Source organism: Ornithorhynchus anatinus, chromosome 9 (assembly GCF_004115215.2).
Source record: "Ornithorhynchus anatinus isolate Pmale09 chromosome 9, mOrnAna1.pri.v4, whole genome shotgun sequence".
Classification (NCBI taxonomy): domain Eukaryota; kingdom Metazoa; phylum Chordata; class Mammalia; order Monotremata; family Ornithorhynchidae; genus Ornithorhynchus; species Ornithorhynchus anatinus.
The window spans coordinates 56,641,543-56,664,273 of record NC_041736.1 but is presented as its reverse complement, the minus strand read 5'-3'; the positions used below and the strand labels follow the sequence as shown (position 1 = coordinate 56,664,273).

The following is a 22,731-nucleotide window of genomic DNA, read 5'->3' as shown; positions in this document are numbered from 1 at the left end:
TAGGGAGAAGGCATATAGTAGGTGCTCAACCTATCAATAGTATTTACTCCACACTTACTGTAATGCTTGGGAAAGTACAATACAATAGAGTTGCTAGATATCTCTGCTTAACAACCACCTCTATCATCATCATTATTACTGTTATTATTAGTTGTAGACCAGCAAATTTCCATCCTAATGCTACCATACATGGTTAGATTGTAAGCCCCATGTTGAAAAAGGACTGTGTCCTATCTGTTTGACATATAGTGAGTGGTTTACAGATACTAATGCAAACTGCCTCTTCAGGTTACCGGGAGGGACAGATCCCAACCAAGATGAGGTTCTCCCCCATATTTGGGACTCATATTTTGGGATTTTCCATCATTATCCTTTTGAATATACTGGTCTTTCCCATAGGGAAGGCAATCAGTCAAGTCTAGGACATAAGGGAGAGTGGCATCTCTTCGGCCCATTTTACAGCTGAGGAAACTGAAGCCCAGTTTTACATGCAGCACCTGGATCTGGCCCAAGCTGACATCCAGCTGTCTACTAGTAGAACAGGACCCAGGTCTTCTGATTCTATTCCATGCTCTTTCCACTAGATCATGCTGTCTCTAGAACTCTTTTGGGCAGCACCTTATTTTAGAAGACACAATTACAATCTGTTGAACTAGTTAGCCAATCAATCAGTCACTGGTATTTATTGAACACTTACTGTGTGTAGGGCACTGTACTAAGTCCTTGGGAGAGTACGAGACAACAGAGTTGGTAGACGCATTCCCAGCACACAGTGACCTTACAGTATAGAGGGAGAGGCAGGCATTAGTATAAATTACAGATTTGTACATGTTCTGTGAGGCTGAGGGTGGGGTGAATGTCAAGTGCTTAAAGGGTATAGATTCAAGTGTATAAATGTAGCAGGAAGGAGAGGGAGTTGGGAAAACATGAGTTTGCTTGGATAGTAAAAAGCACAAAACCCACCAGCAGACAAAGTTAGATAATAGAGCAAAAGTAGGGAAGTTATTGCTGCGGAGAAAAAATATTCCTATTTTGTTATCTGCACCTTTGAGCCTGAAAATTAACCTGTTTTCCAATTAGTTTGGCTAATTGGTTTTCTACTGTATTTACAATTTGGTTCCAGTTTACTATCTTTCCTTGAATGTCTAAGAATGATACCACTAAGAAAATTGTACCCATCTTTATAATCAAATAGCCCAGCTTGTTTTATATTATCAGTCTCTAAGTCTGAAAATTGGTCTCTTTTCCTAAGCCCTAACATCAGTTCTGCACAAATTCACCTTAAGTGAAGCATAGCAAGGAGAGAATGATCAGATGAACTTTTCATCCTCCCTAGTGAATACTTTTCCTCTGGGAATTGGCATCAAATCGTCTAGGGAGGTGAATCTTAATTGTCAGTATTGTTGCTTGCTTGTCAATATTGAAAGGTTGTGAGTGTTTAGGGTGACATAACGTAGGAGGAGAGGGAAAGGAAGGAACACCATGTGTGACCTGATTAACTCATATCTACCACAGTGTTTAGTTCAGTTCTTGGCCCAAAGTAAGCACTTAACAAATACCATAGATATTATTGTTAGAAGAGGTGGCTCTTGAGGAGGGCTTTGAAGGTGGGAAGGGATATGTTTCGTCAGATTTGAAGAGGAGGAAAGGACTAAGTACCGGGTTGATAACAGGATAGTACTGAGCGAAGAACAGCAATAGTGGAAAGTAGAGGCATGGGTAAAGCATTCATTACATAGGAAGACAGGTGCATTTTTCTCATGTATGTCGTTTTTCCCGAAGTCCGACTTGATTTGTCTGGAAAAAGTCCCTGGCAGTCTCTACATTATTCCTGCTATTTTTTAAATTCGTAGGTGGATTTTATAGCACCGCAGGCAAAATTGGCTCTTATGTAACAATAATTAAGTTTTTACTATATTTGACATCAGATGCACATAGGGAGTGAGAAGATGTTCAAGAATTTACTAGTTTTAGAAAATGCTTATTTCTCAGAACCAAATCAACCCAGTGCAGATTGGTAGGTGCTAATTATTCATGATTTTCCTCTCAAAGGCAACAAACTTCAATTAAAATTTACAGTTGCCATGGTTTCTCTCCCATCCACCCCAGCAATTTGTCTGTGAAGATATTTTCACAAAATAAATTCAAATCTAATTGGGGGTTTACTTGCTATATTAAGAAACACACCTACGCTGAAACAATGGCAGACAAAATAGCGCCTAGCATTGGCACTGCACATTTAGTCTTTTTCCAAGTTTCTTCCTTCTAACGAAGCTTTAGACTTTTTCCTCCGCAGATATGAATATACCAACTCGGGTTGTGTCTGTACAGGCTAAATGAATTAGAATCATCAGCAACCCCTCCTACGACTGTGAGCTTCGGCGTCTGAGGAGAGCAGAGAAACAGTGGGAAAGGGACTGAGAAGGGCGGTCAAGAAGATCGGAGGGATGGAGAACGTTCCAGTCAATCAAGCGGTCAGTGGTATTTAGTGAGCGCTTACTGTGTGCAGAGCGCTGTACTAAATTCTTGGGAGAGTGCAACGCAACGGAGTTGGTAGACAAGTTACCTGCTTTATTAGGAGCTTGCAGTCTAGAGGGGGAGGCAGACAAAATAAATTATGGATATGCACATAAGTGCTGGATGGGGAGAGGGAGAGATGAATAGCAACTGCTTAAAAAGTACAGGTCCAAGTGTATAGGTGACATAGAAGTTAGAGGGAGTAGGAAAGCAATGTCGCCTAGTGGATAGAGCGTGGGCCTGGGAGTCAAAAGGACTTGGGTTCTAATCCTGACTCCACCACTTGTTTGCTGTGTGACCATGGGCAAGTCACTTCACTTCTCTGGGCCTCCGTATTCTCATCTGTAAAATGGGGATTGAGATTGTAAAATGAGGATTGAGACGGGCCCAGAATTGTGCACTTTCCTCCGAGCTAATGTCACAGTTCATCCACGAGGTACAAACTCAAATCAATTCACCTCAACCGCCCCAGCCATCCCATCCGAAGCCCCAGTGACCCGATGGTTGGTGGGTGCTGATGGTGAGACCGATCCCCATCCCCCACAGTGAGGGCAAGCTTTTATGGGCACTTCTGCTCGGGCGATCCTCCTCTTTCTTGGACTTGTCACATCAGCTAGCGGAAGTTTGTTTAGGTTCCAGGAAAAATCGGCTTGTAATGTTTTTCAACCTTGGCCGGGTTCCAGAAAGCAGCGTTGTGCCACGGAATCCAGAATGGAATAATTACTGTTATTAAGGGAGTAGAGGGTAACGAAGCTGGTCCTGACCTCCTGTGAATGCAGCACAAGCTCCCTTCGTCAAATAGAATCTTCCGAGGATGGTTTGGAAAGTTCATTACTTTTTTTTTTAAAGCTGTCTAGCTGTGCCAGACCGACTCAGGAGTTTGTGTCTGCTCATCTTCTTCTTAATAAGACCTAAGAAGGCATGTCTTTATAAAGTCATTTTACTTTGGATTCCATACTCTTTGGTCTCCATTCTCGTTTATTTTACCTTAAAACCATTTCAGCTGAATCTGAATCTTGGAGGTATTTCTCTTTCCTCAATCTTAGTGTTTTTTGTTTTGTTTTTTTCCCCTCTCAATCTTGTTCAGAAGAATTCCCAGGAGGAGTGTTTTCATTCCGAGCAGGCTGGGAGAATGGCTGGAGGTTTGTTTTTCTTCCTGGAAGATCAGATTTTTCATGAAACAGCCTAGGTGGATCATGTACACTGAGAGACCACAGTAATTGAAGTGGAAATTTCTAGATTTGTGTGGCTGAAAATGGGGTGGGGGCATGTATGTGGGCATTTGTGTGAGTGTGTGTGTGTGTTTGTGTATATGTGTTTGTGTATGTGTGTCTCCCCCCTTTGGGTTCAAAGGTAATGCTACTGATATTGAGATTAGCTGTCTAGGCAGGTATAGCTGAGAACATTGATAAGTGACAGTTAAATCCCTTCCACACTCAGTGCTGCTTGTCCAAGGGGTAATGGATATTTCCTTCTTATTTGGAAGTTTCCTGTGTATTTTTGCCCTAAAGGGTTGAGGTCAAAAATCTGGTGTGAGTGAAGGACACTCATCAATCAATCAAGAAGTGATATTTATTGGGTTCTTAGTGTGTGCAGAGCACTGTTCTAAGCACATAAGACTTTACAATGCCATAGAGTTAGAAGACACTATCCCTGCCCTCAAGGACCTTACAGATTAGAGGCTACCAAATCTATTGTATTGTTCTTTCCCAAGCACTTAGTACCGTGCTTTGCACACATAAGCACTCAATAAATATGATGGATTTATTGACAGACATTGAAATAAGTGCAAATAGGTTAAATGGAAGAATATATGTGGGACCATTCAGTTCAGTTCAATCCCCCTTCTGACTGTTAGCTCGTTGTGAGCAGGGATCGTGTCTTTTTATTGTTCTACTGTAGTCTCCCAAGCGCTTAGTACAGTGCTCTGCACACAGTAAGCACTCAATAAATACGATCAATTGAATGAATGAATGTAAGGACATAAGTGCTGTGGGGCTGAATGTTGGGTGAATATCAAGTGCTTAAGGGGTATAGATCCAAGGGCAGATGCGGAAGGGAGAGCAAGATGAGGAAATGAGGGCTTGGACAGGGAAGGCCTCTTTTGGATCCCTTCCTATCAATCAGTCAATCTTATTTTACTAAGCACTTACTGTATGCAGAGCCCTGTACTAAGAGCTTGAGAGAGTACAATCTAACAGAGTTGACAGACACAATAATAATAATAATAATGTTGGTATTTGTTAAGCACTTACTATGTGCCGAGCACTGTTCTAAGCGCTGGGGTAGACACAGGGGAATCAGGTTGTCCCACGTGGGGCTCACAGTCTTAATCCTCATTTTACAGATGAGGTAACTAAGGCACAGAGAAGTTAAGTGACTTGCCCAAAGTCACACAGCTGACAAGTGGCCGAGCCAGGATTCGAACCCATGATCTCTGACTCCAAAGCCCGTGCTCTTTCCACTGAGCCACGCTGCTTCTCAATCCCTGCCCACACTGATCTTACAGTCTAGAAAGTTCCCTATTCAGGGTGAGGAATGGTAGGTAGAGCACACTCAGATCAGACAGACTCCCTGGCCCACTAGAATCTGGGTTGTCTCACTGTCAGCACACCTATGCATTGCCTGCTAGGCCACCCCATATCTCCACAAAAGCAAGTGATTATTTTTCTACAAAGAGAATGCATTTTACCAACCCATGGGGATTTTTTTTTTAAATACCTTTCTCCATTTTTCACAGAGATTCAGTACTTTGTGTCCAGTGATGACAGAGACTGTTCCAAAGAACTTTATCTGAGATGAAAAGAATTTTCCTTCTTAGATAACTCTGATTTCAGGAAGGATGGGAACGCTGGTTAATATAAAGGAATAGGCTCCTAGCAGTAAACAACATGAATCGGGTAAACACATTCCACTATCATCAGCATTTTGATTGGAGTTGGATTGTAGTTTGAGAATTGTTTATCACCAAATTATTCAGATTAGGTCTCAAGCTCTGTCCTAGAAACTAGCCACCTGGTGCAGTAGATATTATTATCTTAACGTTACGAGCAACTGAATTATTAATGAAAATGATCGAACAACTCCCTATGTCAGGTCCTGAGTTTTTCTTCAGGCAAGCATATAGACCTAGCCCTGGATTATTGTCCTGAGGGTCAGGAGATCGATCACTCAGTCATATTTACTGAGCGCTTACTGTGTGCTGAGCAGTATACTAAGGACTGGGGAGAGTATAGAATAACAGAGTTGGTGGACACCTTCTGTGAACATAGAGAGCTTTCAGTCTAGAGTGGGAGACAAATGTTAATATAAACATATAAATTAGGGATTTGTACATAAGTACTGTGGGATTGAGGAGATCTGAGTTCTAGTTTCTCATCTTCCTTTTGCTTACTAATTGTACTCAGGCAAATTATTTGCCCTTTCTGTGTCTCATTTTTCTCATCTATAAATTATTAATAATAATTATGGTATTTAGTGATACTATAAATCAGTGGTATTCACTGAATGCTTGCTCTGGCTTACTAAGTGTCAAGCATTCTACTAAGCTCAGAGGAAAGTGCTCTTTACGCAGATAGGACACTGTCGCTATTCCACAAGGGCCTCACAGTTTAAGGAAATGAGAACAAGTATTTTTTTCCCATTTTACAAGTGAGAAAGCCGAGGCACAGGAAAGTCAAGTGACTTGATCGAGGTCGCACAGGAGGCAAGTGGCGGATCCAGGATTAGAACCCAGATCTGCTAACTCCCAGATCCCTGTTTTTTCTACTAAACTGAAGTAGGGATAATAATAAATTGCCTCTTATAAGGATAGTAGGACACAGTTAATGCACACAAGTGCTTTGGAAAATAAAATTTCTATACCAAAGGTATTATAACAAATAAAATAATGTATAAATAAATGTTATTAATGTAATATATTTAATGCACTTTATGATATCGAGCACTCCTTGGGCATTTAGAGACTGTTGAGTAAAAATCATTTTTATTTCCTGCTAATAGATCTTTTAAAACCTATGTAAAGTTTAGCTAGGTAACAACACAGATCTTTTAAAAATACATTGATCTTCTCCTCGAAAACTATCAAATCCTCTAAACAAAAGACCTTGGCATCCAACGTAAGAGGCCAGAAAGTTCTGTTTGGAATGGGGGAGCTTTATTTAGAAGAACAAATGCAAGTCCATTTCCTATTTATTTTAGACTCTCCCAAGTTCCAACAGGAGTGAAACATTAGAACCAAATAAAGCAGAAAAGTTCCTGACTATATTCAATTTCCCGCAGTCAATCGACCCACTCAGGTGTTCCCTTATTGTTCCAGGAACATCAATCTCAGTGCATTAAGCAAACTCAGAGCTTGGAATGCAAAAGCCCTTCCCTGCGACCCTTTCAGTTTTAATAGTACTGCTCCTCGAATATTGAAGCTCAGAGGTAGACTCTCGCTGCATTTCAAGAATTCTCCTTCTGACTGACGGCAATGGAAAATTAAATTACTATTTTTGGAGGCAAGCATTCATTGTCCCAATGGATTAAAAAAAAATAATGGTATTTGTAAAGCATTTGCTACGGGCCAGGCACTGTTTTAAGTGCTGGGGTAGATACAAGCTAATCAGGTTGGACACAGTCCATGTCCCAAAAGGGGCTCCCAGTCTTAATGCCCATTTTACAACTGAGGTAACTGGGGGTCAAAGAAATGAAGTGATTTGCTCAAGGTCACAGAGCAAACAAGTGGTGAAGCTGGGATTAAAAACCCAGGTCCTTCTGACTCCCAGGCCCGTGCTCTATCCACGCTGCTTCTCATTTGCATTTCAAACATGAATCAACCTCGTTTATATGTTGCTGGATTAAGTACCATACAATTCATTCATTCATTCATTCATTCAATCATATTTATTGAGTGCTTACTGTGTGCAGAGCACTGACTAAGCACTTGGGAGAGTATACTATAACAATGAACAGACACATTCCCTGCCCACAATGAGCTTTATGAGTATGACCTTCAGGTTGACTTCAGTTAGGACTGTGGTCTTTCTTATATTCTTCCAGTGGCACAGCAGATATTCGATAAATTAATTTTATTATTATTATTATTTACTTTAAGGTACGTGTTAGGCTCTTAATATGTGTCAAACACTGTTCTAAGCCCTGGGATAGGTACAAGTCATTTAGGTTGGACACAGTCCCTGTCCCACATGGGGTTCACAGTCTTAAGTAGGAGGGAGAATAGGTATTGAATCCCCATTTTACAGTTAAGGAGACTAAGGCAAAGAGACGTTAAGTGACTTGTCCAAATTGGCAGAGCCAGGATTAGAACCCAGGTCCTCTGACTCCCAGGCTCATGCTCTTTCCACTAGGCCACGCTGCTTGTCATGATGAGGACAGCCAAAGAAGGGAGGAAAAATAGAAGATTCTTAAACTTCTATGCAAATAACAGCAGAGTAATTAATCTCCGTTTGGAGAAATAGCAATTTGTTAGTTAAAATTTTTCCAAAATAGATCAAAGTTGTCCCAATATTCTTCATGGTGGGGTGATTCCCAATAAAGGCCAATACCTCCTTGGTGGTATTACTGAGTCTGTTTAAATAAATGGAAGCATTTATTCAAGTGACAGGACTTGTTTCTTTGACTTTGGAAACTTTGTTCTAGAAAAAAATCCAAAGCAGTGGAAGTTTAGAAATATTTTAGTCCCCAATTAGACATGCTCTAATTAATTCCCCCTTCCCCTCATTGACCTGTCTCCCCCCTCCATCCCCTCCCCCCCACCCTTTTACCCTTCCAGGTCATCCCATTCACCACCTCAGCACTCATGCATTTATCTGGGTATTTCGTTATTTATTCCTTTGGATATATTATTTATTTTATTCTTTTTCTCTGTGGTTTACTGAATCAATTTCCACCTGCTGTTTCCCCTATTAGATTGTAAGCTCCTGGAGAGCAAGGATTAGTCTTACTTCTTTTGTATGTTTTCCAGGTTCCTGAATAAGTAAACACTCAAATACTTTTGATATAGGATGCCAAAAAAACTTTTTCATATAAGCCACTTTGACTTAACCACATTTTAGAATAGAATATGTTTTTTTTTTTTTAATGCCCCACTCTGATTTGGGACCCAAACCAATTTTTCTGTTGAAAAATTCTATAAAGGTTGATCAATCAGTGGTATTTATTGAGCACTTACCATGCACTGTACTAAAGACTTGGGAGAGTACAATACAATAGAGTCAGTTGATCCAATCCCCATCCTCTGGGAGTTTACAATCTAGTAGAGGACATGGGCAATCAATAAATTACAGAAATGGGGAGAATCCATTTATTCAATCATATTTATTGAGCACTTCCTGTGTGCCAAGCTCTATACTAAGCACTTGGGAGAGTTCAGTATAACAATAAACGGACACATTTCCTGCCCACAGTAAATTTACAGTCTAGAGGGGAAGGCAGACATTATTATAAGTAACTGTTACATGTAAGGATACGTCCTTAAATGCTGCAGAAGTGGGGTAAGTATCCATGCGCTTAGGGGGTACAGAAAGAGAGGCGATGTAGAAGGGAGGAAGAATGGGGAGGGGAGATGAGAGGTTGGTGATGAAAGGCTTCTTGGTGGAAATAGGATTTTAGGTCTGTTCTGTGCAGTCATGAACAGAATGTCTCTAATGATGTACAGAGTTGTTAAGGGAGATGTCTAAACCCCTGGACATTTTACCCTGTGGCCGTAGCCCCCAAAAGAGTGTAAACTTGCCATGGAGAGGCAAGATGTTATTAAGAAGCTTCTTATATTCTTCCTATGTAGTATAGTACATTTTTAAATTCTACTTGTTAAGTGCTTACCAAGGGCCAAGCACTGTACTAAGGAGAGATACAATAATCAAGTTGGACACAGTCCTTTTCCCACATGGGCTCACAGTCTAAGCTTGAAGGGGAGGGTTTAATCCCCATTTTACAGCTGAGATAACTGAGGCCCAGAGAAGTGAAGTGATTTGCGCAAGGTGACAAAGCTGACAAGCAGCAGAGCTGGGATTAGAATTCAGGTCCTCCGACTCCAAGGCGTGTGCTCTTTCTGTTAGGCTTACTGCAATACACCAATTGGCTGGTCAAAAAGTACCAATACTTCCTCTATTAGCACTTACTGAGTGCCAAACACTGTACTAAATGATTGGCGAGCACAAAACAAAAAAGCCACACCACCTCTGCCCACCAGAAGCTTACACTCGCAGTTGTACAAATGTTAGAGAATGGTAGGTATCAGATTTGTGTGTTCATTCTGATTTTTCTCACCCCATGTTTCAAGTGTGCACTGATATGGCTTGTGGATGCCTGGGCCGCTACTTTTCCAAAAGGCCGAGTTCCTGTTCGGCGTGAATGATTGAGTACTACTCCACTCTACCCGTGGAGATGGAGCTGTTCACAAAGATGGGGACTTATTTTTCCTTGCACCCAGGGCAAGAAGGAATTATTTCAGGGGAGTGCAGTCATTTTAGCTGGATGTGCTCCATGCTAAGTATAATGGGGCGTTGTCAATTAACTGGATAACTTGCTCCTGATAGGCAGTCTATAGGCAGAAACCCTTAATCCCATCAGGCTGTTGCAGTGTCCTCTGGACCCAGTACAGTTGCTGTTCCAGACTTGGAGACTTGCAAATGACATTGAGGCATCAATAAACCAAGCAATAAAAAGCTACTGGACTGTGTAAGGAGAGCCTATTAGCTTGATACTTTAATTGACTTCCTTCTTTTCTTGCATATCGATGCAGTTTAGCTCCTCAGACAAATACCTGTCATTTTGTGTCTGGACTGTTGCCAAACAGCTTAGTGAGAAAAGTGATGAAGGCAAGGCTGGGAAATCAAGACCTCTTCCTCCCCACCATCTTCCTTCCACTCTATAGTTTGGAACTGAGCTTGGTAGACGTCATCTCCATAATTTTATTTCTCGGGGACATCTCGCTGGGGCCGGGCGTATGAAATTTGGGTATAGATAGCTTCTAGTCAATCAAGCATGCAGTAGAAGTTTTTTGCTGGGATGCTTGTTGGGTGCAGCACACTAGCAATGGTAAGTATATTTAACATGCCTCGTGAATAGGATGTAGGGGCTTGGCACATAATGGTATTTGTTAAATGCTTACTGTGTGTAAAGCACTATTCTAAGTGCTGGGGCAGATTCAAGCTATGAGGTTGGACACAGTTCCTGTCCCACATGGGGCTCACAGACTTACTTCCCATTTTAGAGATGAGGTGATTGAGACACAGAGAAGTGAAGGGACTTGCCCAAGGTCACACAGCAAACAAATGCCAGAGCCGGGATTAGAACCCAGGTCCTTCCGACTCCAAGGCCCAAGCTCTGTCCACTAGGCGTTGTTGCTTCCCACATAGTAAGTGCTTAGCAAATATCACAATTATTACTCCTATTAAAGTCCCATTTTTAGGGTTGGATAGATTAGCATCTCAAATATTCCTTCTGAGTCCCATCATCTGTGAATCTGTCCTTAACTTGATTTTAAGTTAACTTGTTCTAATGTCCTTAACTTGATTTTCTTACCAATCACCAACTATGGACCTCTCATCTACGATTTAGCCAGACCCTTCTTGATCCTAAAATATTTTCTGTCTGGGCAGCTTCCTTTGGTTGCTAATTCTATTTGCTTACCATCCTCCTTGTGAGAGAGGTTTTTCCCTTTGTTTTGGGCTGACTATCACCGCCTGCCTTCAAATGCAGTTTGAATATACAAAGTTTTGAGACTAGGAATGCCTCAGTGCAAGAAAAACAAATTGACATGAGTATCGAAATGCTTCTGTCAAAGTATTAGGCTAATTGATTGCTTGAGAGATCAAAGAGCTCCCATGAAAAGATGGAATTAGGATTTTGAGCAGGATATATTATGCTAATTCATTTGATTGTGAGTCCCATGAGGGAAAGGGACGGTGACCAACCTGATTCTCTTGTGTCTACACCAGTACATAGTACAGTACTTGGTATATAGTAAGCGCTTAACAAATTCTATCATCATCATATGGGTGAGAGGGATGAAGGCAAACTTTCCATTTCAATCCCATAGTAGCATGGGGATAAGGACTAAAATTTTGAAATCACATCTCTTCTAGAGGACCTTCTCTGATTAACCTTTCATCATCCCTTTCCCAATTGCCACTTTAGCACTTCCATGTCACTGGAGAACACCTCATTTAGATGTGTATCTAAATATTATATTATTATTACATTCCATTACTTCTTTCTATCTGTAATTTATCTTAATGCCTTTCTCCCCTGTTAGGCTGTAAACTCTTTGAGGGCAGGGATCGGGTTGACTAATTCTCCTGTACTCACCCAGGCACTTGATAGAATTCTCTGCACCTAACAGGTGCTCAATAAATACTATCCATTAGTTGATTGCTTTCAAGCTGCATCACTTTATTAAAAGAAAAGTCAGAGAATTCCACAGTAGAAACTAAGCTGCTAGGCTAATCACTAACCTAATTAAAGCATATTAGTTTAGAGATGGGGAACAAAGTTGAGGAACGTAATTGCCGCCATCTTAGGGCATTTGTCCCTGTCACAATTCTTCTTCTTCAATCATGGGTTTAATAACAAAATGTGAAAAGGGCACTTATTAAAAAAGGATCAGGCAGCGGGAAGAAATACACCATTTTTTAATGAAAAATTGGACTTCAGAGAGTCGGTCGTCTAGCGCGGTTGACACCAGGTTATATGTGATGTTCCAGCACAGCTCCTAATCCTACTTACGCTAGCACTTTAAAAATAAGACGTTTGACAGAAAAAGTGCTTGACAGTAAGAAACTGAACCAGGGGATACTGGTTAAACCAGTAAGCTGTGAACACTCAGTTCTCTGAGATCACGGAGATCATGCTTGTTCGTGATAACCACGCATTAATGGAAACTCCCGTTGTAGGGGGGGCCCACGTATCATCCCCCAGCTGACTTTTTTTGACCTCATATCATTTTCTATCCGGACAGACGTATGTTGTGGGAAGAACTTTCCCAGATTCCTCTAACGGTGGTCTGTCAAACTCATAGTGAATACGTGCATTGGGGGGGAACTGAAAGGATGTGTAGCAGCTAAATGGAACCACATTTGGGCACATAGGGCCTTTTATGTTCTTTCAGCTCACTGAGAGCAGGGATTGTGTCACCAACTCATTCTCTCTCAAAGGTTTAATATAGCATACAATAAGTATTTAATAAATACCATCGATTGGTTGACTGGTGCTCTGGACTGATGATTCAATCGATCAGTTATATTTGTTGAGTGCTTACTGTGGGCAGAGCGCCGAGGGATTGAGAGAGTACAATATAATGGAGTCGATAAACATGTCCCCTGCCCGCAATGAGCTTACAGTCTAGAGACTCTAAATTTCAATAGAGAAGCAAACCAGAGAAGCATTTTGCCAAGGTAGGAGCGGGCAAGAATTTAGTGCATTTGGGCCAATCCGGCCACTTCTTGGAAGCTTCATCTGGTGTCAGGATAACGGAACAATCTCCCCCACCCCTAACCCTGCCCCCGGTCACCACGGTGACATTGAACCGTTCCGGCCCATCCACGTATGCCTGTGGGCCAAAGAGACCAATGTGAGACTGCCATTTCCTTCCATGTTTCTTGCACACACAAATTGTGTTTCGCGACACTGCTTTAACAAATACCACCATTATAAATCATAATTATTATAATTATTGGGATTTGTTTGCTACTTTCAAAGTGTTTGTTGTAGTTTCAAAATTGTCTCTTGATTTCCATATCTTCCCAGAGCCTCTGTTCTGGGAAAATAAACTTCCTCCTTGACCCGCACCACTCCGGTCTGTCCGCTGCCATTGTCTCCCAACAGATCGCTGCTGTGCTGCCTACTGACTCCCAGTGTTTATGTGCAGGAAACGTGTGCACTAACTCTGTTGTACTCTCCCAAGCATTTAGTACAGTGCTCTGCACATAGGAGAAGCAGCATAGCCTAGTGGATAGAACACAGACTTGGGAGTCAGAAGGACCTGGGTTCTAATGCCGGCTCCTCCACTTGCCTGCTGTGTGACCTTGGGTAAGTCACTTAACTTCTGTGTGCCTCAGTTACCTCAGCTGTAAAATAGGGATTAAAATTGTGAGCCCCATGTGGAATAGGGATTTTGTCCAGCCTGATTAACTTTTATCTACCCCAGAGTGTGGTGTAGTGGAGAGAGCACGAGCCTGGGAGTCAGAAGGTCATGGGTTCTAATCCTGTCTCCACCACTTGTCTGCCGTGTGACGTTGGGCAAGTCACTTCACTTCTCTGGGGCTCAGTTACCTCATCTGTAAAATGGGGATTGAGACTGTGAGCCCCATGTGGAACAAGGGACTGTGTCCAACCCGATTTGCTTGTATCCACCCCAAAGCTTAGTAGAGAAGCAGTGTGGCTCAATGGAAAGAAAACAGGCTCAGGAGTCAGAGTCGTGGGTTCTAATTCCGGCTCCACAGACTTGTCAGCTGTGTGACTGTGGGCAAGTCACTTAACTTCTCTGTGTCTCAGTTGCCTCATCTGTAAAATGGGGATTAAGACTGAGAGGCCCACGTAGGACAACCTAACTACCTTGTATCCCCTCCATTGCTTAGAACAGTGCTTGGCACATAGTAAGCACTTAACAAATACCATAATAATTATTATTAGAACAGTGCTCGACAAGTAATAAGCATGTAACAAATATCATCATTATTAGTAGTAGTAAGCGCTCAATACTATTGATGGATTGATTGACTTTCAGCCCTATTTCACTGTGTTGTTAGAATGTCCCTTCTGCCTTCCTGGTCTCTATTTTAATACAGCATGTTACTGACCTGTTGCCTTCGATTGTTCCCACATAGTCTCCCTACCTAGGGAAGTTGCTCGCTCAGAGTCCTGCCTCTAAGCTGATGAATGGATTGTTCCAGGACCTTGGCCTAATTCCTTAGAACTAATGTAGGAAGCATCAGTTCTAACAAACCAGAAAGAAGGAATTGATCAGCGAGACCTCCCGATGGGCTGTTTCTCTTGAATGACAAACATGGACCGTAATTCCAAAGATAAAGAAAATATTGAGTGGGTCGGCACTGACGGCTGTTTTGCCACGCTCCGCTATAATTTACAGTCGGAACAGAGAATTCCACAAGGGTTTCAGAGCGGGCTGAGCAGGTGGCTGAACCACAAGATGAATGTACCGTTATTTGGACTATAAATTGAGGTCCTGAGTGACATTACACGCACAATTTATAATACCAAACTAACTTGTGAGAGTTACATATCACATTTTGGAGCAGGAGATTGGTTTCTCCCTTAGAATGTGAACTCTTTGTAGACAGGGATTGCACCTTTTACTCCTGCTGTACGAACTTATGTACTCGGTATGATGTGCTGTAAGTAGAAGGTGCTCAGTACATAGTGTTGGTGATTAAAACATTGAATTATTTTTGCTAAAACCAAAGATGTATTCAACTTCACCCTCCCATTCAGGTACTGAACTATTTTCTCAGGACTGGTCTCTCTGTCAGTAGCCTTATGAGTGTTTTTTCTCTCAAGGGAAGAGAAGAGCATTAGGTATTGAAGTACATTTTTTTAAATTTGCCTTGATGATTGACTCTGTGAATATGTCTAACTATCCAGCTAAACATTTTCTTTATTTTTTTCCTTCACCGAGTTTTATATATGCCCTTAGCTATCCATGCCTCTAGACAATATGTCTATATTTCAGGCAGTGCCTTTAATTATAACTCAGAAAGCATAGGATGAGGTGGTCTGTGTGGTTGTCTCCTGGAGCTCCTTAACGTGTTCAGGTCGAGCTACTGTCTGGTTATCTGACCCTAAACACATCTCAGTGGATGCTTAAATGTTCAACAATTGTCCAAATCCATTTGGTGTATCAAACCGATTTCCACTATTTTCCTAGGGCAAATAGATACTTTTTTTAAAAAAGAAAAGAAAAAAAGGAAGGTTTAATGGCCACTAGCTGCTCAGAATAAATCAAGTCAGAAATAAACCTGACAGCGCACAAGACAAGACCTGTGTGTATAATGTGAGTTCTCTCTTTTTAATTTTAGAATCAACCTTGTCCTATGTTAGGCAGCTGGAGGCCAGAGTAAGACAGCTGGAAGAAGAGAACCGTATGCGGCCCCAGGTGGGTGATTTCCAGGAGCTCATAGCTAGGCAGGAAACACGGGATCTGGAGCTCTTAACTTTGAATTGGAGATCTCAAGTATTTTCAGCGCAAGCGAGATAGTTGGGGCAAATGAAAGTGGCACGAATGTTCCCATCGGGGTTTATTTTCTTACCTGCTGTCGTCACTCCATCCTCTTTTATGGGACAGTTTCAAAGAACCCGATTGTTTAACCGAGAGGGTAAAAAGCTTGTCCGTGGTAGGAAAGGAGAAAGCGGGGAAAAAAATGGAGGAAATTTGGAAGGCTTGATGCTATTGGGTATGTGTCTGAGCCGTGAGTGCTATCTGTGACTTAGAAGGGGCGGTGGAGGGGCCTAGCTTAGTCAGAAAGTTGCTAATTAAATTTTGTAAACTGGCCATAGCCCAAATAGATTTTTGTTTTAGCACTTTAATTAAGTTAGTATCTTTTAAAAATTTGCCAGGTGTGTAATTGAATAGTTTCAGTGTGGGGCAAGTCCCCCAGTAGTCAACCTTTGGGTGTGGTCAGAACCAACCCATGTCAAACTTCTGAGATAGCTCTGCTTTTTTTTATGGTATTAAGTGCTTACTATGTGCCAGACACTGCACTAAGCCCTGGGGTAGGTATTAGCTAATCCGATTGGTCACAGTCTAAATCCCATATGTGGCTCACAGTCTTAATCCCATTTTACAGAAGGGTAACTGAGTCACAGAGAAGCAAAGTGAGTTGCCCAAGGTCACACAGCACATAAATGGTGGAGCCGGGATTAGAACCCAGATCTTTCTGACTTCCAGGCCCAAGGCTCTATCATCTAGGTCACTCTGCTTCTCTATGCTTCAAGAGTGGGTAACCTGCTTTGGGCTTGTTTCTTCGTGATGATGAAAGTTAAAGCATAGTAATTGTAATAATTGCGGTATTTGTTAAGTGCTAAGGGTCAAACACTGTACTAAGTTCTGAGATAGAGGCATGATAATCAGGTCGGACACAGTCCCTGGCCCACATGGACTCACCATCTAAGTAGGAGGGAGAACAGGAATTAAATCCCCATTTTCCAGTTGAGGAAACTGAGGCCCAGAAAAGTAAAGTGACTCTCCCAAGATCCCACAGCATTCAAGTGGTGAGCCGGGTTTAGAACCACAGTTCTATGATTCCCAGGCCCGGACTCTTGCCGCTAGGCCACGCTGCTTCGTGTACAAATTGTGGGGGTATTTTCTGCTGAAAAATAAATTTAAGAAGTTCCCCCTTTTTGTGGTGGATTTCTGGGCATCTTCCTATAGCCAGGACTGCCCTGTGGGTGGTTCTAAAAGAGAAGGATCCTATACAATAAAAACTCATTCACTTTTCCATACTTGTGAGTAAAGGGAAGTCAAACCATCCAGCAAATAGTGATGGTCAAGTAAAAATTGACTTATAATTGAAGGTGACTAAAGAGAGGGAATTTGAAAATTAATACTTATGTTTTTTCTTGTGGAATGTATCTTAGATATGTTTTGGTGGGGGGTGCTCAAGTCATTTTTCACTATTTTGGTGCATTTCCAGTGGTACAACCCTAAGCTAATAAATACATTTATGGTTGGTCAAAACCACCTTTGAACACAATAAGCGTTCAATAAATACAATTGATCGATCAATTGATCCGTTGGTCAGTAGTTGGCTAGCAATGTTGACGGTGAAAAAAATTGCTCGATTTTTTCCTTTCCTGTCACATCTTGCGTGCCATCAATATAATCTCTATCTTAGCCTATCTGAATCCTATTTTTTTTTTTAAATCTCAGACCCTATTATCTCAGATCATCTGCTTAACTAAGATTCTTAATATTCACCAGGAATTCTGCAGGTCAGTTCCACCCTGCTGCATCTTCCTCGAAAGAGGATGTCATGAGATGATAATAATGATGGTATTTGTTAAGCGCTTACTATACTGTTCTAAGCTCTGGGTGAGGTATAAGGTAATCAGATTGTCCCAGGTGGGGCTCACAATCTTAATCCCCATTTTACAGATGAGGTAATTGAGGCACAGAGAAGTGAAGTGACTTGCCCAAAGTCACACAGCTGACAAATAGTAGAGGTGAGATTAGAACCAAGACCTCTGACTCCCAAGCCCTGGCTCTTTCTACTAGGCCACGGTGCCCATAGGTTCATAGATTTTCCAAGTACAAACTCCACAGGCATGGGGTAAAATGATTTCAGTTCCCACAAGGAGGTCAATGTGCATCCACCTTGTAGTCCAAAATTCTAGAAGAAATAGCTGTGTCTCTACTGGCACATGTAAAGCCTGTTTGTCCAGAAGGAACATGGCATTTACTGAATTTATGGGATTTCTGAAGATGGGGAATTCCATTTATAGTCATTTCTGAAAATTTCTCAGGCTCTGGCTGAGGACCTGGAGGCTACATTCCCAATGTGGTATCTGTTAAGCACTTACTATGTACCAGGGCACTGTACTAAGTGTCGGGTAGGTACAGGATAATCAGGTTGGACACAGTCCATGTTCCACATGGGGCTCCCAGGCCCCATTTCACAGATGAGGTCACTGGGGCACAGAGCAGTTGTAAGTGACTTGCCCAAGGTGGCACAGCAGACAAGCGGCGGAGTCACGATTAGAACCCAGGTCCTTCTGACGCCTTGGCCAGTGCTCTATCCACTAGGCACCACTTCTTCTCAATTTTGGGCCTTTTTATTGGGGGAATAGATATAGATTGGCATAACACAAAGATAAGCAGATCAGGCGCAGTCCCTGTCCCACATGAGGTTCATTATCTAAGAGTAAGAGCTACTATTTTATTCCCACTTTACAGGGGATGAAATGGAAAGGTTGGATGACTTGTTCAAGGTCATACAAGCAAAGCAGTGGCAGAGCCGGGGCTAGAACTTTGGGGTCTTGACTCTGGCTCTTTCCACCAGACCACACTGCCTACTTAAGCAGAGTGGCTCAATGGAAAGAGCACAGGCTTGGGAGTCAGAGGTCATGAGTTCGAATCCCGGCTCTGCCACTTGTCAGCTGTGGGCAAGTCATTTAACTTCTCTGGACCTCAGTTCCCTCATCATGGGGATTAAGACCGTGAGCCTCACGTGGGACAACCTGATTACCCTGTATCTACCCCAGAGTTTAGAACAGTGCTCTGCACATAGTAAGCACTTAACAAATGCCAACATTATTACTTAAGAAACATGTTCATTGAGAAGGGATTTTTTTAAAATGGTATTTGTTAAGCATTTACTATGTGCCAGATACTATATCAAGCACTGGGGTAGATTCAAGCTAATAAGGTTGGTCCATGTTTCACATGAGGTTTACAATCTTAATCCCCTTATTATAGTAGAGATAACTGAGGTGCAGAGAAGTTAAGTGATTTGCCCAAGGTCACACAGCAAACAAGTAGCGGAGTTGGGATTAAAACCTCTAACTCTCACTCCCAGACCTGTGCTCTTTCCACTAGACCAGGCTGATTGTTGGATCAATGAAAATGAAATGTGATTGAACCCTGACTCCTCCCCAGCGAGGAAGTTGTTCCTTGCTAACTGATTTGCAAGGTCAATGCAATGCGACAGGCCAGCCGCTCCGCACCAAATTATTCTCCACTCCCCTTGATTTTCAATCAAGGAAAACATTAGCTGTGTTATGCTTGGCGAACGTTCTTCTCTTTCCAAGTTTATCTACGTATGTCAGTTTTTCTTTGGAAGAATAAGAGTGAGGCTATAATCAGCCTTTGACTTCCTGGATATTTTTCCTGAGCTGAGCCTGTGCCCTTGAAGTTTGCAGTGTTCAGGTCCATTAAACTAAACCTCTTCCTGGGGACAAAAATAGTTGTTGAAGGTGTTTTTTTTTTACTTGAATTAACGATGATAAAATCATGATATAAATGGAATTTAAATTGTATATTGAAAACAGTGAGGTCTCTTCCTTGGCCTCTGGAGCAAACATCTGAATCTAGCCACCCATGTAGTTTTGAGAACATCAGGAAGGTTGTTGGGATGAAAAAACAGGCACTCCAACATTACAGCATCGTGCTCCTTCAATGTCTCAAAATTCCCAAGTTGGGAGCCCTTTATGTGGGGGCCTAATAAAGGAGAGTGGGTTTGGGCTGCAATGAGAGGAGGGTCCCCTCCAATGAGGATAAAAAGCAAGGGTGGAATGGATTGGTCGCTCAGATGCAGGAAAACCATATTTTTCAAACGCTAGAGTCACTGATTTGTTCTATCATCAGCTAATATCTATAGGCACCTAAGCTGCATGTGGACCTGTCCAAGGCATTACCGAAATTACTACCCCCGCTGCCCCGCAAAAGGCACAGAGAAGTGAAGTGACTTGCCCAAGTTCACACTTACTGCAAAATAGACTGTCTGCATGGCCCCAACCTTGCAAATGTAATATTCTGCAAATCCCTGCATAGCCTAGTGGAAAGAGTATGGTCCTGGGAGTCAGGAGATGTGGGTTCCAACCCTGGTCCTGCTACTCTGCTGCTGTATGACTTTGGGTAAGTCATTTAACTTCCCTGTGCCTCAGTTACCTCATCCGTAAAATGGGGATAAAATACCTGTTTTCCCATGACTGTGAATGCCATATGGGACAGGAACTGTGTCCATTTTACTTATATTCTATTCAGTGCTTAGTATAGTGCCTGGCACATAGTAAGTGCTTAAAAACACCATTACTATTATTTATCATTGTTATTGCTTTAATACCCTTATGGTTACTGTTTATTGACTCAAGATCATTAGTGTCATTAAGTCCTTGGCCAACTTTTGAAATTATAACTGTGTTGATTTGAGATAAGGCTTGCCACACACAGATGAGTCATTAGATACACCACCTTTAAAGAAAGCAAAGACCTCCACTTTATGTCCTGTCTGATCTTTCATAGTTCTATTGATGAGTACTGGGTTGCGAATCGCTATGAAGAAACTCTAGCTGAGCCTGCTGAAAACCTCTAACAATCAATGAGGTGTATTTATTGAGCATCAGTTGAATGCAAAGCACTGAACTGAGCACTTGGGAGAATACTTGCCCTCAGAGGGCTTACTATCTGAGAGCCAGAGATAATAAAAATGACTTACCACGAGTGGAAACAGGAGGAGGAACAGATCAATCAGGCCAGGTCGAAGTCACTGAATATATGATTGAATAAAAATATGGACACAGTGCTGACAATAAGACTGAATTCGAGCAATCGATGAATGGCATTTTATGCACATAAGCAGTGTCAGCAGTCCCTCGTTTCCTTCTTTTGGAGCGACTGCTTTGTCATTCTGGGTGGTGTCCAGCACTTCTTGAGAAGCACTTGTTGCCTGCAGTCTCTCTGGGGCACTCACAAAAATAAAAAAAGCCACCTTCCACTCCATTTATTCTGGACAGCGACTCCCAAAACAAGCACAACTCAAGGAATAGGCAGGGTACCATTAGCTGTATCTCTACACGTACACGCATTCTGCAGATGCAGTGCATACACTTGCAAAGGGTACTCTTAGGTATACCAGAGATTGGCCTCTCTCTGCAACTAACTATTTTCAGGGGACGATCACATTAGCACACATGTACACACGCAAAATCCAATTTTGGAGTTGGGAATGAAAAGCTTCTCTTCATTCAGTCTGATTGCCAGGCCATTTTGACTTCTACTGGGAGAGAGCTGGGCACTGTTGGCAGAACCGGTTTCCAAACAAAGGAAGAAGACCTGCTGTGAAGCCAGGAGTGAGGATGAATAGGCACAAAAGCAAAAGGAGCTGAATTTTCTACTTCCATGGCAACACATCACTGGTCCAGTCCTGTGGCACTAAATAGCAAAACTTACTTTTGTAAAATTTATCTCTGGCTCTGGACCAGAATCTGCAAAGATATTAGTTGACATTTAGTTTGCCAAAGCACCCCTTTTCAGTTTCACCTCTGGAACGGCTTAGTTATTTTTCTTCTGTCCCTTTTGTCTTTCGTCTTTTTCACTAGCATTTTTCACTTGGTGCAACCCAATCCGTACACTTTACTCCTTCAACGCCAGCCTTCTCTATGCACCTTAATCTCACCCATCCTGCCACTGACCCCTTGTTCACATCCTTTCTCGGGTCTGGAACTTCCCTTTCAAATCTGACAGTCCAGCATTCAACCCAGCGTGGCTTAATGGAAAGAGCACGGGCTTGGAGTCGGAGGATGTGAGTTCCAATCCCGACCCTGCCACTAGTCTGCTGTGTGACCTTGGACAAGCCACTTAACTTCTCTGTGCTTGTTACCGTATTTGTAAAATGGGGATTAAGACTGTGAGCCCCAAGTGAGACAACCTGATGACCTTGTATCTACCCCAGTGCTTAGAACAGTGCTTGGCACATAGTAAGCTCTTAACAAATGCCATTATTATTATTCTTATTATTCTGATTAACCTTCCTAAAATAACATCTTCTCCAAGTGGCCTTTCTGGACTAAGCCCTCTTTTCCCCATCCTCCCTTCTCTGTCACCTATGCACTTGGCTGTGTCTCCGTTTAGCATTTTGATTCTCACCCTAGTCCCACAGCATTTAGGTACATTTCCTTATACTCTACTTTTTCCCCTATCTGGAATTTGTTTCAATGTCTGTCTTCCCCTGTAAGTTCCTTGTGGGTAGGGATCAGGTCTACCAACTCTATTGTAGTGTGCTCTCCCAAGTGTTTAGTAAAGTGCTCAGCACACAGTTGGTGCTCAATAAATACGACTGATTGATTGGTCATATGAGTTACTTCTAAAATATAGGTGAATGGCAGTCTCAGATTTGTGCTTTAACCAGGAGATCCTATCAAAGAGGGCTGTTGTGGGGCCTATTTGGGTACCCGTTCTTGACACCGCACTCCTGGGAGGTACATAATAATAATAATAATAATAATAATAATAATGTTGGTATTTGTTAATCGCTTACTATGTGCCGAGCACTGTTCTAAGCACTGGAGTAGACACAGGGGAATCAGGTTGTCCCACGTGGGGCTCACAGTCTTAATCCCCATTTTACAGATGAGGGAACTGAGGCACAGAGAAGTTAAGTGACTTGCCCACAGTCACACAGCCGACAAGTGGCAGAGCTGGGATTCAAACTCATGAGCCCTGACTCCAAAGCCCGTGCTCTTTCCAATGAGCCATGC

General features: G+C 42.2%; 1 protein-coding gene across 1 annotated transcript in view; it reads left to right on the top strand.

The window, feature by feature from the left end:
* The window catches only part of CCDC85A (coiled-coil domain containing 85A), a 110,105-nt gene that overhangs the window by 62,083 nt on the left and 25,291 nt on the right, over positions 1-22,731 (top strand). The window contains exon 4 of the mRNA XM_029071664.2: positions 15,558-15,634. Within this exon, the coding sequence (XP_028927497.1) occupies positions 15,558-15,634 (77 nt within the window). The remainder of the gene's footprint in view (positions 1-15,557; positions 15,635-22,731) is intronic.